The 17,549-nt window shown below is 36.0% G+C and overlaps 1 protein-coding gene across 2 annotated transcripts in view; it reads right to left on the bottom strand.

The window, feature by feature from the left end:
- Positions 1 to 17,549, bottom strand: part of LOC136973975 (solute carrier family 35 member F1-like) — a 192,396-nt gene that overhangs the window by 42,118 nt on the left and 132,729 nt on the right. For both annotated transcript variants that reach the window (XM_067268751.1, XM_067268760.1), the window contains exons 3-4: positions 8,612 to 8,805; positions 6,729 to 6,888 (exon numbers count right to left, since the gene is read on the bottom strand). In XM_067268751.1, coding sequence (XP_067124852.1) covers positions 6,729 to 6,888; positions 8,612 to 8,805 — 354 coding nt within the window. The remainder of the gene's footprint in view (positions 1 to 6,728; positions 6,889 to 8,611; positions 8,806 to 17,549) is intronic.

The following is a 17,549-nucleotide window of genomic DNA, read 5'->3' as shown; positions in this document are numbered from 1 at the left end:
CTTGTTATTTAAAGCAAGAAAATCAAGTGCTTTACATCCTTATGATTTCATCTTGATGCTCTTGTTAAGACGGGATTCAAAGCTAGAAAACTAAATGCTCTACAATCTTATTTACTCATCATGATGCTCCTAGTATCATGTTGATTCAAAGCAAGAAAATCAAGTGCTTTATCTCCTCATTCACTCATCTTGATGCTCCTTAATATCTTGTTAATCCTAAGATTCGAAGCAAGAAGATCAACTTTTTTACGTACTCATTCACTCGTCTTGACGCTCCTAGTATAACGAAGATCGTGAGATAAAGATGAAAGCATTCCATTCATAAAAATTTCAGGTTAGATAATAACTTTAAATTCAAAAATTCTCTCAATAATGCAATTTAAATATACACTTTTATCATAGAAACAATACTTTTAGGTAATTAAATTATACAAAGTCTTTCCTGTAGAATTTCCAAGCTCATAATACAAACAGACAGCGAAACGTACTTCAAAAACTTCCAGATAGTTCATTACAAAATCAAATTGTTACATGGTGGAGTGAAAAGCGTGTCTAAACGGAAGAAATTCATAAATATTCTTTTAATAAACAACAAATATTCCGGAAATGAATATTGATTATCTATCTTAACTGATAGAGAAGTATAGAGGATGAATATTAAATTAGTTACAGTTGGTTTGCTGTGGAGGAACCTGCTGATGTGTAAGATATGGAGTAATCTTTTGTATATAAGATGCTGCTCTTGAGCATCTCTCGTGTAGAGAAGATGGAGAATGGATCTTACATTTAATTAGAATCAGGAGAAAGATTCTAGTTTCGATTTCTTTTAAGACTTTTCTATAAAATACCAAATGAAAACTTTACAATTCATGAAACTTAACCCGGGACAAATATGCAAATCACCTCCATCCCTCCTCCTCTTCATCTTCCTTTTCCTTTTTGATTTTTTTTCTCTTCCCAGTTTTCTTTATTTATAAAAATCAAAAGATTCCTGCAAGCTTTCTTTATCTTACTTCCAAACTACTAAAAACAAAAGTTGATTAGTGGGTCGATATGTCTATCCGAATCTCCGAAATGTCAACGAGATTCGGCTAAATCGCGATGAAATTATTTAGTTATCGTCATTAAATGATTCACGTTACTGTACTTGACAGGATCGAATGATAAATTATTAATTTTAACGCGGTACGTGTCATATAAATTGCGTTACGCGGAAGCAAAAACGATAAAAAATTAATAAATTTAATTATTCACGACAACGTTTCGCTCTTACGCGTCGAATTATTTAACAGAAATTATCAGAGAAATTGCCAAAAAATAAAAGAAAACAGGCAAAAAGTTTTGTAAACAGGAGCAAAAAATCCTCCAATTTATCAAAATTCGGCGTAAAAATTCAAAGAATTTTGTTACCAACGTAACATTTTATCATAAATCATCTGGGAATTCTTTTTATTTTGCATCATTTGGTCGATAGATAAATCAGAAATATTACAATCCTCTCCAATTCTGTTCAATATCTGGCAGATTTCAATAGAGGATGGTCGTGTCGAACGTTGTATACCAAGTCACAGAGAGCCACCTTCGGGGGTGGAGAAGCCAAAGTTAGTTGCACGATATTCCTCAATTTAACGCAACACTCGATAATACCAGAAACCCAACCATTGAATGTGAAATTGTACTCTGAAATTGCCATCTTTAAAGAGTGGGAGAGAAAGAGAGAGAGAGAGACAAAGAAATATTGCAATTGATAGAAAAGGGTGTAGTGTTTCTGAAGCATCCTTGAAAGTTTCTACTGATGGTTTGCAGTCAAATAGGAACTTTTTGTTGTAAGAAATATGCTCTTAGTTGCAATGTTCCTCTCTCTGAAACGTAATCAAAATGTTCCTTGTGAAAATGTAATTAAAATGCTCCTGGTAAAAGTGTTATCGAAGTGTTCCTAGTTAAAGGGTATTCAAGATGCTCTTAAATTAAAGACGATCATGATGAATCTCACTCACTAAAGAATAAAATTGTCCTTAATTAAAAAGCAATCATAACGTGTCTAAAAGATGTTCCTAGTTAAGGGATAATCAAGATGCTCCTCATCAAAAGATGATCGCGATGAACGTCATTAAAAGACAATGAAAATATAATTAAAAAGTAATCATGATGTGCCTGAAAAGACGATCATGACGATTCTACTTAAAGAATGATCAAAATGAAAATTAAAAAAAAAATCACGATATTCTTAATTGGAATGCTCTTATTCATATTTATCCTAATAATGCTCCTAAATTAAAGGATAATCGAGATGTTTCTAGAATATATTCTGATGTTAAAGGATTACCAGGATGTTCCTAATTAAAAGAATACAATGTTATTTTTAATTAAAGGATTGTTCCTAATTACGTTAGGAATAATCCTTTAATTACGCGTCATCTTCTCTTCTTCCTCTTCCTTCCTTTTCTGTTTTCCATCCCCACGATCATGTTGTGTGAAGAGTGGAGGAAGATTTATAGTTAGAGGATAGTCAAAATGTTCTTAATTAAATTACAAGGCATGTTAACATAGCTGTTTAAATTCCATTAAAAATCAATTTTATATCTTTATCTAATTTTAAAATTTTGAAATGACCAATTAGCGTCAAGCATAATACCTAATAGCCAATCATCGTTAAGTATATTTTAAAATTAACGTCTTAATAATGTGCAGAGAACCGCCTATGTTTGTTGATATTTTCTTGTTTCTTTAGCCGTTTAGAACGTTAATTATATTTTATTTACTGATAAATTCCTTTATAAAATACGAGAAAATGTTTTTTTTTCAGGTTTACTATTATTAGATATAATTTATATAGCCTTATATAAACTGATTAATATAGCTTTATAAATTAGAGATATAAGAATTGCCTGCCTAGAACATCTGTTACAAGTGCCCGAATCCACTACTCCATCTTTAATTTTATTATCGAACTGTTCTTAGAAGGTAACACGCGATGGGAGCATTTTATTCTCTTTCTTTCTATCCTTTATGCTAAAGAGAAGCAGATGGTTGGAGGAGGGAAATTATCCCGTCACTTCTCATAGTAAGAGTGGCAATTTCTCATTAAAAGAAAATGTTCCCCCTGTTGAGAGGGGTGGAAAATTGAACTAATTTACTCCTCGTTCACCCTCCCATACAAACAAATGCAAAACTACTCCACGAGATAATTCTAAATCCGTGAATGTTGTAGGGCATCACGTTCTACGATTTAAACAATTACGCAGCATCTTTTCTTCCTCTTCTTCCTCTTTTTTTTTCCTTTCTTTTTTATCCCGGAGATCACGCTGAGTGAAAGGTGAAGGAGGATTTATCCAGCTGTCAATTTACAAAAAAAGTAAGTTCAATGTTGGTTCCTTTGTCGTGTTTTCGGGTTTTTTTTCCTTAGGAGTAGTTTTCTTAGATAATTGGGTATAAAATTTATTTATTTCTTTTTAAATTGAGTTTTGTTTCTGTGTAAACAATTTACGCGAGTATCGAACAAAAACATGTTTGGTAGGTTATTTAGTAGGTTTGGTAAAAAATTTGTAGGTTATTTAGTAGGTTTGATAGGGAATTTTAAGGTTATTTAGTAGGTTTGGTAAGGAATTTGGTAGGTATAATTGGTATAAATCTAAAAATATTTGTTAAATTATCGAGTTAAAGCAGGAAAGCAGGACTCTAAAGCTATTTTTACTAAGACACGTAACATTTTAGGTTTTATAAGTATTCTTTTTCTAGTAAACACGTAACGTTATACATCCAAAAGTTACTCGTTTCTAGCACAACAGGTGACATTTTGAGTCCTAAAATAGCCATTTTCTAGCGAAACACGTGATTTCGTGGATCCTAAAAGCACTTGTTTTCTAGCAAGACACGTGCGGGCCTAAAAATTACTCGTTTTATAGGAAAACACGTGAAGATGGCGGTAAAAAGCATTAATTTTCTAGTAAAAGTGCATAATCTTGTTGATCTAAAGCAGTAGACGAATTAAACAGTAAATTTGATTAAAAAATATGTCATTTTAAATGTAAAATAGATAATTTTCTAGCAGAATACCACTTAAAGTATAATAATTAATAATATAAAAAGTTTTTAAAATAAAATCTCGTAACAGATGGCGCCATGCGCAATTCTAACCTTTTTCTTTTGCCCGGGAAAGTTATGCAACTCGTTGCTGGATTCTTTTCTGTGTGTTGTGTAGCCATTAATAACTTTAATCAAATTCTTCTAACGGCATATTTAATTGTAGATGAAAATGAATTTATTTTCTTTAATTAAAAAACAACAAGTTAGAAATCCGTTGTAAACATCAAACTCTTAAAGAATTTCAATCAGAATTTTATTGTTAGATTAAATAGAAGCACGAGATTCGAAACTTTAAACAAACACGGGATTAAGAAACGTCGTATGGCGTCATATTAACGAACCCCCCTGCGCCGTGACGTCATCAGGGAGGAAAATAATCTTCGGAGCTTTTCCTGGAACACGAGGAACGAATGTCCTCATTAAACATGCTTAACATGTCGTGCGAGTTAACTCCGCGCAGAGGATTAGTTTGGATCAATGTAGGCAAACTAATCCCGTTAAATCGGGTTTTACGTAAAGAAAAAAAAATCATTTTTTCTTCAATTAAAATGCCATTAATCTGCGCGATATTGATCACTCTTACGAATATCAGATGCTGAATATTACCTGAAAGGGAAGACCAGGAGTAAGAGCAGTCAGGTGAAACATATGAGGAGCACCAAGGTAAACATGACTTTTCTAACTGTTCCTCGGGAGGAAACAGGAAGGAAAACACTAGAGACAAGAGAGTGTGATATAAAAGAAACACTCGGAAGATAGGTACGACTATGAGGAGCATCCGTCGAGGAAGAAACAGTAAAAAAATACGACATAACTAAAACAAAGACATTTAATATTAAGGAAGAGTGGCTTAAAAAAAGATAAATGAGCATCTGTTGTTAGTTAAAAGAGCATTTAATACAATAGAGACGTTCAAGAAAAAGAATATAGTTCAGAGATTCAGTATTAAAGATTTTAAAAGATGCATTGACACAATAAAACAATACGCGTAGAAGTGATAATATAATGTGTAGAATGAGCACTCAAAAGTAAAGCATGTAACGTAGAGAAAAATACAGAAAAAAAGCGTCCAATGCAGAAAAGACCAATCGGATGTAACATCCAAAGTAGAAAAGAGCACTCGAAGGTTGAGCATCAAAGGTAGAAAGAGCAGGCAGAAGTAGCGCATCCAATGATAAGAATATCACTCAAAATTAGAAAACTTAACACAAAAAGATCACTCCGAAGTAAAGCATCCAACATTAAAAAGTTCACTCAGAATTAGAGCATCCAATATAGAAAATAACACTGAAAAGTAAATCATCGGACGCAAAGAGCATTCACAAAGACAACAAAAAGCAGAGCATCCAACGTAAGGAAGAAAATACTCAGAAAGAAGGTATTAAACATATTTCTGGATGGAATTTTAAGAAGGAAAAACGAGAAGAAAAAAAACTCGAAAAATCTTCATTGACAATAAAGCACAAAAAAACGAGGTTACGATGAAAAATTGCTATATATTATAGACTTTTCTACGTCCTCCATCATCGGGGGTAACGCGTTACAAGAGTAAATTGCCCGAAGTAAAAAATAGGTACAAGAAATAATGAAATGATGATTACAGTCATCAAAGGGTGGAAAATATTTCAAAAATATGACAAACTGACATTCGATAATGATTTCCCCCCCTGCCGAAATATCCAATCAGAAACGTCGAGAGGGATGCCGTGTCAATTCCGGAGAAGATTACATTTTTCACGAAACCACGTGGTCCCTTCCGGACGGACGAATTTGATTTATGAAGTTCCGCGAAACGTCTCGTTACGGATTCCGACGATACCAGAACAGATAACGATGTTACTGATCTGTCACAGAGTTAACTACCTCCACTCCCCGACGTTATTAACAGAGTTATGTTACGTTCTTATTAAGCTCCCCTTCCTTTCCGGGATGCCGGGGAGGAAGAAGTTGAAACTTTCATTGTCACTTTTGATAGGTAAGCAGCACCACGCTCCTCTAATCATTATCCGGATAACAAACCCTGAAACGGATCCATCCTGGAATGACAACTTCTCATCCACTTTGACCTTTCGTTAAGAAGATCGATCAGAAGTCGACTCCAATCCCCCTGATTAGCTTTCTTCCTTGAGTCGTGTAAAAGTTTCAGGAATGTTTAAGGGAATGTAACGCTAATAAATCGATTATCCGGTTAATCGGCAATAGTCCGGCGCCCGGTTAAGCGGGGTTGGCGAATTCTACACCCGTAAACGTTCCCGCGTGCATTCCCTATACGTGCGTAAGCGTATCTTCCCGAAGTCGCACAGTGATCCAGGAGCATCGCGACTCAAATCCTGGATTGCCCGAAGAGTGTTTAAACGTTTGGAGCGATTTTGAATGGTAAAAACACAAAAATCCAAAGGCTAAAATATAATTAAAGGTGGTATTAATCACTGACAAGTAACTTCATGTTAAATGATATGCATCATGGATTTAATTCGGTAAGCAAGTTATTTAATTACACGAAATTCGACTTGGCAGTGCTTCAAACTACACGCGTGCCAAGTCACGAAAGTCTTGTTGGAGAGTGCACTAAAAACATTATTAATTATTGCTTTATTAGTAGTTAAATATGAAAAATCTCGGAGAAAAATACTCCTACTCACCCATCCTTTGCGTCTTTCCCTCTTCGGAGTCGGCCCAAACTAAGCATCCGACTCCTAGGAGCGCTATGCCAACTCCTAGAACGTGTAGAATTTTATAACGGACTTTCAAAAATATCCAGGATAGAGCAAGGACCGTTGGAATAGTAAAGCAATCCAGCAACTGCAAAGGGGGAAGGAAAAGAAAGATAAATTCGAAATTCTGAAAAATTTGCAAATTAATGCGCGTGTCGAAGTTTCTTTATTCCACCCTCTTGCATAATTCATGCGATGTTTCGACTTTGAATCGTGCACAATTACTCCCTTCTCCTACCAAAAAAAGATCATCCTTCCGTCCGAGTACACGTCAGACTTCGTTAAGAGTATTATAGAATCCAAACTACACCCCCGTTCTGAGGATTGGAGTTCTTAACACGAACCTCTGTTGGGGGAGGGGGCTTAAAGATGGGGATGCTCCGAGTGAGAATTGCCAGTGGGGTGAATCAACATGCGAGGAAGACGACCCAATGGGGATGGGCAATGAGGATCGTCACTTGATGCACCCCCGCCATTCTTAGTCATGCACGTGTTGCATTGATTTAGTTTTGGTGCCATAAGGAATTATATGCTTTGCCACGCTTCTTAACTTGTTACGTCCGATAAATGGTGAGGATTTGGCTGCGGTGTCTAGTTAGCTACTCGCGTGTCCTGCTATCAGTACTAAGTAACCGGGAACACGGTCAGAAACCAATTCAATTAAGAGAATTCGAAAGAGATTCTTCTCACGTTCCGGAAGGGCTAGCATTTACAGGAGGAGGGATGCTTCTAGAAAATTCTCTGCCATTGTTAAAGAGGAAAAAGATACCCGGATTGTGCGCTCCCTTATTAGATTGGGGTACCAGAAATTGGTCTAACTAGAAAAAAAACTATCGTGACATCAAATACAATTTCGTCACGTCCGATCGGTACCAATCGTTCGAATTATCTAACTTTCTATTAACGTACCCCCTTCTTGAAATATGTATTAATTTGTATAGAAAGGGAATTTTTAGAAAATTTTGGGCTTTCTGGAACTAGAGAATAAGGCGAGATCCTGCATCAGTATTGCTAATGCACTCGGTACAACAGGACGATGCTAGTTAAAAATAACTGACAATTGTGCACATGTTCTAACGACCGAAACGTCCAGTTACCAGGTCTAGTTCTGATTTCAAAGCTCCTACCTGGATTCTGCTCCATTGCATCGCCTGGAGGAACAACGGATAGAAGGAGAAACCATTGATCCAGTTGTCAGCCTACCCAACATCAAAATCTCTACCTTCCTAATTATCTTTAGGATTTTTATCAGATTGACACCAGACAGAGACGTTAACTTAGTTTACTGAAAAATTTTTGCTTCACGGATGGTAATAGCCGCCGGCTAGGACCATGACAAAAAAACCCGATTTTTGTGTAAATTCGCACCGGTTTACCGTGTCTCGGATGGTTTATCCTATGCTAGGCATCACCATCCAGTAACAGGGAAGACGATCGATGAGTCTTTGCCCTCCCTTACCTGTCTACAAGCGTTATAAACTCGAGACGATTAAATCTCCTTCCCCTTCTTTATCGGGGGTTGGCATGTTTATGGCTATATGAAAATTTTCCGAATCGATACCCGTTCACGTATCCGTAATCCCGTCTATTGTGACGCGAAAGAAACGGTTAAACGAGAACTTCGTTCGTGGTAAATTACCCGTTATTCGGAATATCTCCACAGCCTTTTAACAACCGCCGATGACGTCACTCCGTTCGACCCCCCGTACGACGTTATCTCCAGCCGACCTCATCGATCGTTTCTCTCACCCGGATGTAGGACGTGAACTAACGAAAACGCGAATTGGTGATGTTGCAGAGTGGGTACTCACCTGCACGCTGGTTAATGTCGTATATTGGTAAGCTTTCACTAGAAGATAGTTGGCTTCTACGTCAACTGCTGCTAGAAGGAAGTATTTCCAACCCCTGGCGCGAAGAATAGGGATGAGTCCACGATCCCCGGAACGACAGGCCAACCATGTGGTAAACACCATGCACAGGAGAACGTAGTTGAGGAAACTCTGAGCTTTGGAAGATAAAGAAAGGATGCGGATCAAGTTGGAGAATAAGCATCTTGCATGGGAAGTTTAAATTAAAACGGGGTTTAAAATTAAAATATACGATTCCCTAAGGGGGTGGCTTACAAGCACTGCAATTTAATGAGCGATTAAAGCGTCAAATGCGAACCAGACAGCTTTGTGCAGCACGCCAAGGTTACGCCACAAAAAAGAGCACAAAAGTTAGGAAGTTCAGCTAGCGTAACGTATCTGTAAGACCTCAGGAATTTTCCTATCCGCTAGACCGATGAAAAAAGTGGAATAACGAAACATTTTTCCAATTTTATTTTTGGTTTTTTTGGTCGAAAAAATCGAAGGCATGACTTCTCCTTATCGGTCTCTGGAGAAGAAGAGGAGGAGGAAGAGGAGGAGAACAAGACCCGATTAAATTCAATCAATCGATTCATCGAACGTAACTGCATAAAAATACATTTTCCCCGCCGAGCATCACAGACAGACAAACGTAACAACTTCAATTGTAAAGATTATTCCCCGCTTTGACCCACGATCGATATAAATGATGAGAAAGGTGCTCTCGAGCATCTTTCTCATCATTTTTATAAAAATTATAAAAAAATATGTTGATGCAAACAATTCTTTCCCCCTTTTACTAAATGGAACATTCTTCTAAAGTTAATTTTCAAACTTACATACTTAAATGGTTTTCTGTGTACAGGAGGTGTTTATGGCTCCGAACTCATTCTTCTTCTTTCTCTATCCGTCAGCTGTTTAAAGAAAAACGAACGTCAGAAGTTTGGCTCCCGTCGAGGTCACGTGATCGCCGAACGGATGGTCCTCGTCATCGGAAATCGATCTGACTCCTACCATTACCGGAACAGCCGGTGCTGCCTTGGCAGCGCGTGTTAAACCCTGCGAGACATAAATGCCTGCGGGGGGAATTATGCCACTCGCCAACTTCTCTTGTTAGTAGAATGAAACGTGTCGACCCCGGATGGTCACCAAAATTGTCGTCGTAGCTCGAGGTCGATAGGGGCAATTATATGCCTCAAAAGATGGTCGATGGCCATAACTACTGGACCAAGTTTTTCTCTGTTTTTCGGTAAACTAACTCAATAGCAGATAGAGTTCTTTGCTACTTACAGCAACTTTGTTGCTTCTTTAGTGATTTTTACTCTTCTTTACAGATGCACCCAAAATCTGAACCCAAATATCTGGAATCAAACAAATTTTTCCATTTGGTTTTTGGACCTTTTGCCATTTGAAGAACGAATGATTCATATTAGGAACGTAATTCAACTGGATCTTGAGTTATATTATATAAGTAAGCGTGCAGTTTACTGAAGGGTGAAATTATATTTAGATTTTCGTATCGTATTTTGATCGATAAGTGATTCGGAGATGAATTTATCAAGATTTTAGTTCCTTTATAATTCTTAAATAGTTCATAAAACTGGAAATGGTTCACAATTAAAAACGGGCCTACAAATAACTCCTACAACTGAGAGTACTTCGAAAATAGTTCAGGCAGTAAAACTAGTTCAAAAAGTTCAGGCAGAGCAACTAGTTCACAAAAGTTCAGGGAGAGGAACTAAGTCACAAAAGTTCAGAAAGAGGAAGTAGTTCACAAAAGTTCAGGCAGAGCAACTAGTTCACAAAAGTTCAGAAAGAGGAATTAGTTCACAAAAGTTCAGGCAGAGGAACTAGTTTAGAATAAATTTTACGCAGTGGAACTAGTTCACAAAAATTCATACAGCAAAACTTTGTTCAAAAATAGTTCACGCAATGGAAATTATTCACATATGATTCTACAAGTGAAAATGATTCATAAGTGACTCCTATATCCAAAAAGGACTCAATTATAGTTAATGTAATTCAAACTGGTTCATAAACGATTCATATAAAGATAAATATATCTATTTATATCGTAAATTTTTCTCTGAAATGAAGAAACAGTAAATATACACAATTGAATATTACAAGTAAATATAAAAGTTTAGTAATTGAATAATTCTTGGAAGCTTAGTGTAAGTTCAGAAAGGGATTTTAAAGAGGAAGTAGAAGCACTTTTTATCCCTTCCTGTGCAATAATGCTGTACTAAAGTATCCCTTCACACTTTAGTCTCATCTTACAAAATCAAGCCTTAGAAATTAATTTTATCAAAGAGGTCATGTATACTCTGTACACTCTTCCAACACTTCTTATTGATTCATATCCGACTATATAAATTTAGAGGCTATTCTCCTAATCTTTTATTTAGATGTGAAACGTAACCTGTCATAGACATATCGCGCTTTCAGAACCGAGGTTATCACAGAATGTATCTTTTTTCTACACAATGACTAAGTAAATACATCATATTTTCTTTTTCGATAAGTGAATATCGGTTAAAGTTCGGTGACCCGATGAATGTGACGTTTCTCCTCCTCGTGATGACAACGGAATTTAGTTTTGCTCCTTCTCTAAACTTTTCAGTTTTCTTGCAAAAAAAAGAAAAATAGTAATTTCTACTCTTATATTCTGTTCCGTATGTCAGAAGATTTAAAAAATATTATAATTTCTTCCGGTAAATTATACAATTTTACTTAAAACTGTATACGTCAATGCAGTGAAAATTGAAGATTTCTTTTTCTAACTTAATGCTCACGTCTCGAATCTACTCGAGCTTTATTTGAATGCGAAATGATAAAATAATTAAACAGAATAAATTAACGTCGATAAAAACATAATTTTTAATAAGATTTTCCTTAATTTTTTGCTATTTTTATCAAATATTTTAAAAATTATCATCGCATACTAATGAGACAAAAGGATACAAGAACAGGGCTCATCTATACAGTGAGAATGCTCAAGAAGAGGATACATCTATACAGTGAGAATGCTCAAGAAGAGGATATATCTATACAGTGAGAATGCTCAAGAAGAGAATACATCTATACAGTGAGAATGCTCAAGAAGAGGATACATCTATACAGTGAGAATGCTCAAGAAGAGGATACATCTATACAGTGAGAATGCTCAAGAAGAGGATACATCTATACAGTGAGAATGCTCAAGAAGAGAATACATCTATACAGTGAGAATTCTCAAGAAGAGAATACATCTATACAGTGAGAATGCTCAAGAAGAGGATACATCTATACAGTGAGAATGCTCAAGAAGAGGATACATCTATACAGTGAGAATGCTCAAGAAGAAAATACATCTATACAGTGAGAATGCTCAAGAAGAGAATACATCTATACAGTGAGAATGCTCAAGAAGAGGATACATCTATACAGTGAGAATTCTCAAGAAGAGGATACATCTATACAGTGAGAATGCTCAAGAAGAGGATCATCTATACAGTGAGAATGCTCAAGAAGAGAATACATCTATACAGTGAGAATTCTCAAGAAGAGAATACATCTATACAGTGAGAATGCTCAAGAAGAGGATACATCTATACAGTGAGAATGCTCAAGAAGAGGATACATCTATACAGTGAGAATGCTCAAGAAGAGGATACATCTATACAGTGAGAATGCTCAAAAAGAGGATCATCTATACAGTGAGAATGCTCAAGAAGAGGATACATCTATACAGTGAGAATGCTCAAGAAGAGGATACATCTATACAGTGAGAATGCTCAAGAAGAGGATACATCTATACAGTGAGAATTCTCAAGAAGAGAATATATCTATACAGTGAGAATGCTCAAAAAGAGGATCATCTATACAGTGAGAATGCTCAAGAAGAGGATACATCTATACAGTGAGAATGCTCAAGAAGAGGATACATCTATACAGTGAGAATGCTCAAGAAGAGGATACATCTATACAGTGAGAATGCTCAAGAAGAAAATACATCTATACAGTGAGAATTCTCAAGAAGAGGATACATCTATACAATCAGAGGGCGCAAAATAAGGTTTATTTATATAATGAGGGAACAAGAATAAGTCTCATCCATATAATGAGAGGGAAAAAGAACGTAAATATGAAAATATTAGCTTTGTCGTTGGGATCACCGACTATATATTAAGTAATTCTAAAAAATTTCGTAATCAAAATTAATTACAACCAAAATAATCAAATTGTATGTTTTGGATCATTGAACTACCGACAGAGTTCCTATACGCTTGCTGACGCGAAATTACGGAATTTTCAAGAATTATTTAACGAAAATATTATAATTTTTATACCTTATAAAACTGAAACTACTATGAATCTTTAAAATTAATATTCGAAATTTTTAAAATATATTTTGACGAAAGAAGGAGCGAAAAATTTGCATATGCATTCTTTTATTTAAAGTATCTGTCGTACTGAGATGAATCGAAAAAGTAAATATTTAATGAAGAGAGAATACAAGAATATCTGTTGTAAACTATCAAATACATTTATTTATTTATTTTTTTACAGATTTTTGTTAGATTTTTCTCTTTTCACCAGAGTTTTATCTGCTTAAATTCTAAATAATTCAATAGCTTTATGTAGAAAGGTATTGCAGGTATTAACCTAACAATGGAACTAATGATTAAATTTGCTCTATGTTTTGATACGTACTGAACTAATGTGTAAGTACTATATTCCGTAGTACTTATACATTAGTCCAGTACATAAAAGAAAATTGGTGTATATATGTACAGAAGGAACTTGAGGTGAACTTTATTAGTATCGTTGCATGTAAGGTTTAACACGTACAGCACACATAAAGAAAGCTTCTATCTATACAATAACAGGATTCAATGATAAGACATATCTCTACAAGAACATGATAAAAAGATTTATTTACACAATGTCAACCATCATACAGATAAATCCTTGAATCCTGTTCTTGTAGAGATACACCTTATTCTGGAATCTTGTCATTGTATAGAGCTACGAACAAAGCCTGGTCTGTTCTTATATCTCCTCATTGTATCGGTAAGTCCTCTTGCATCTTCTCGTAGTGCATATGATTCCTGTTCTTGTATTCTTTCCTCATATAGGTTTTCTGTTCTTGTTCCCTCTCATTGTACAGATGAGTACTGTTATTTTGTCTTATATTTGTGTAGTTGAGTAGTGTTCTTATTCCCTTTCATTGTATAGATGACCCTGTTCTTGTGCTCTCCCATTGTATGGATAAGTCCTGTTATTTTGCTTTATCGGTGTATAGATAAGTAGATTTTCACATAGTGCATAAACGGTTAAGCTGCAAAAGTTATGTTAATTGTTAGAAGAAAGTTAGACGAAACCATTAAAATAACGATTTTCACGTGCTTACATCTATGAAATTCTCGAAATCTCTTTCACTTCGTTGCATATTAATATTTAATTTATTATTTTTCAGACACGTTAACAATGAAAAAAGCAGTTTGTAACTTATATCCTTATTTAATTAAAATGGGCGAAGCTCGATGGTTGTTTGTAAAGCGTTAACAAATTAATAAGCCAGCTACGAATGCTCACCTTAATGTTATTAGCCATCAAAGCAGTGAATATATTCGCGGAAAGTTTTCTAAATATCGCTGATATCAGAATGTTTAAAAAGAGATAAAGTTAATTTCAAAACTTAAAGAAAAATGTGGTGCAAATAAACACTAAATTACTCAAGAGGAATGCTATTTTTTCCTCAATGAAATTTGAAACCAAACCTTAAAAGATTCAGAGTCATAACCTTGAACCTCTCAGTTTGAACCGAAACTCCGTAGATCACCTTGAACCAACACACCCCAATTGAGCCACGTCTTCAAAGTTTTTATTTTATTCTAACTGAAAATTATCAATTTAAGCCACAACTCTAAAAATCTTCCACTTTGAGCACAACTCTGAAGGCCTTCAGTTTGAACTACAACTCTTCGGCTTTTCCATAAAATTAACATACAAAATAGCCTTGATAACCTCAAGATTTTTCCTTACACCAATTGATCCAACGTCTACTTTTTAAAACTCTTATTCAGATATGCCAAACAGCACCCAAACATTCCCTCTAGCAAAATAATCATATCAAATTTTAGTAAATCGAATTATTCCTTCCTTAGGAAACTTAAAAGATGCAAATGTTAATTAATTTTCAAGAACTTAGAATGTTTACAACATTATTGGCACATTTATTTAATTACCTGCATCAACACAACGCACGAATTTAACAAGATAAGCCGAATGATGTTAAATTCGTCAATGCGGCATCCTTAAATCCCACTCGATTCCATTTTTGATATCGCACGTATCGTTGGGATGTTTATTTAAAAAAGCACAGAAGAATATCTCGATAAACATAAAATTAAATACCGGACCATTACTACAAGAAAGTAATTTCATTCAATAGCAGAAACGTTTTTATCGTCCTCGGAAATCTTGCTCCCTCCGAAAATACGTTGGAAGCAACGACATTTCGATCGGCGCCACTCCTCGTTAACGTCATAAAATCGCTAAGTTCATCCATTTCTAACATTCCGGACCGAACCAACAAGCAAACGTTCGATACATCAAGCAACTGCATTACTTCTGAGACGAGATGTGCTTTAATTTGTTCATTACTTTCCGACAACTCCCGATCGATGGCTCCAACGATTGGTTTCTTAGCGTGTTGACGTATCAAATCTTAAAAAAGAAAATAGAAGAAGAAGAAGAAGAAGGAGCAGAAGAGGAAGAAAGAAAAAAACAATCGTCAGGAAATTTTCTAATTTCTCCCCCAGGGCTATTTCTCAACTGGATAAATCTCTGCTTGACGCGCCAACCCCGAGCTCATTTTTCTCGTCGTTAATGTCGAGTTGTCTACATTGTACGTGGCTTTTACGCTTCTAGAAACTTGTACCGCCGTTACCGATATCGTTAATAGTATTTCGTGGATCTATAGAAACAGTTTATTTCAACTTCTTGCCGGTTGGAACCGCTAATAATCAAAACTCGCTTAACGCCTTCGCAGCAGCAATCGTCTCGTAACGAACCAGAAGATCAATAATGCAGTTTAAAAAAGAAAGACGAAAGTCGAAAAATTTCATCAATATCACTTCCAAGGTCGTTAGTTTTATGGGAATAACTTCGCATTGTTGTTTCGTTACCATTAATGTATCAATAATCCTTTTCGATAAGTTCGCACGTAAAGAGTTCATAACCTAACATCCAGAACAGATCTGTACCACGTTCATGGGACAGAAAGTGTGTAAAGCTAAAATGTTTTGGAGGTCCTTCTCACTCCAAATATTAATAAATTTAAAGACGTGAGGTCTTTGATGTACAGTACATTCATAGTGTGAGGCTCTAAGATGATATCATTATAGTGTGAAGCCGTAAGATGTGGCATCATACAAGGCTCTAAGATGTATCATTATAGTGTGAAGCCGTAAGATGTGGCATCATACAAGGCTCTAAGATGTATCATTATAGTGTGAAGCCGTAAGATGTGGCATCATACAAGGCTCTAAGATATGGGTCCCAGCAACCGATAGTGCGAGGTCCAAAAATTTAGTTTCATAGTGTAAGGCCACAAACTATAAATTGTTTAGCTCTTGTAAATCCAACCTCACTAGGTGGGTTTCAGAAATTAATAAAAACTGATATGTGCCATCAGCGCCGAATTAAGCTTCTAGCGGGCCCTAGACAAAATTTAAATTGGGGCCCCATTTAAATAAGTTGCTTCTAAACAAATCTTATATAATGTGACATTAGCGTAGCTAGCATGGGTGACACCCAGTGCGGATATCGTGGTGTCATCCCAAGTCACACCGTAGTGTCACCCTTTTTAACTCTTTTATAAAACACTATTCAATTGTAATATCTTCGCACTCGAGCAACTTGAACGCTGTATCGAATATGCGATGTCGCGACGTATAAGTATAGATTTAGAAAATAAATCATAACCATCCATACATCAGTACTACCACGAGACGCTACGTACTACGCGGCCCTAGGAATATTTCTAGGTGGCGTGAGAGATCCCGTGGCATACTGTACATTACTGCTGACGCACGGGTGGCTGTTGACCTTTATTTTATTTTATTTTATTTTTTTTTAGGTAATGGCTAGTCGAGCGGAGCTTAGTAAGATAAGAATTGTTAAATACAGCCTCTTCTGTCTTATCGAATTTCTGAAATAATTTTTAACTCGTTTTCAAACAGAGAAATCTTCTGCACTGAAGCCGGGCCCCTCCGAGTTACGGGGCCTAGACATTTGTCTACTTTACCTATTCGATAATCCGGCCCTGTGTGCCATAGAAACTAAATGAACAGTACTTTCATCTCGATAGAAACAGATCAATATAGGAAAGTGGTACGTATAGTAAGTGTCGTAGCTGTCCTAATTCTCGTGAAGAAACGCGATGATGAGAGGAAACGAAACTATCCCTCTACAAAACAGAGGGAGAGATTTTGTCGACTTGAGACGCGTCGTCATTAAAACCTCATATATTATTCTCCCGAGCTGCACTTTTCTCAAGCAAACGATCTTTTAACGAGAGGCGAAAGCCCGACGGAAACAACCAGGTGGTGGCTAAGTCGCCGTTAATGGCTAATCGCTTACCAATTAATTTATCCCTCCGCACCATACTCATAAATCTGAGTTGAGTGGTTGACGATTTCTGAAGCCAGGTGTTTCTCTTTCCGATATGGAACCAAACCCCCCATCCCATTCTTCCATGGTAAATTCTGTTTGTTTATGAAGAATGGAAGAACAGACCTCCCACAAAACTACCGTTATTTCTCCAAGTTGAAGGTGGAGAAATAACGGTGGTTTTGGAGGTTTTCCAATTGAAAATCGATATAAATTTGGCTCACAAATTGAATGGAAACAA

This window comes from Centruroides vittatus, unplaced genomic scaffold, assembly GCF_030686945.1.
Source record: "Centruroides vittatus isolate TY-2023 unplaced genomic scaffold, ASM3068694v2 contig_1078, whole genome shotgun sequence".
Lineage (NCBI taxonomy): Eukaryota > Metazoa > Arthropoda > Arachnida > Scorpiones > Buthidae > Centruroides > Centruroides vittatus.
The sequence above is the reverse complement of the archived record's forward strand: the minus strand, read 5'-3'. Positions and strand labels throughout refer to the sequence as shown.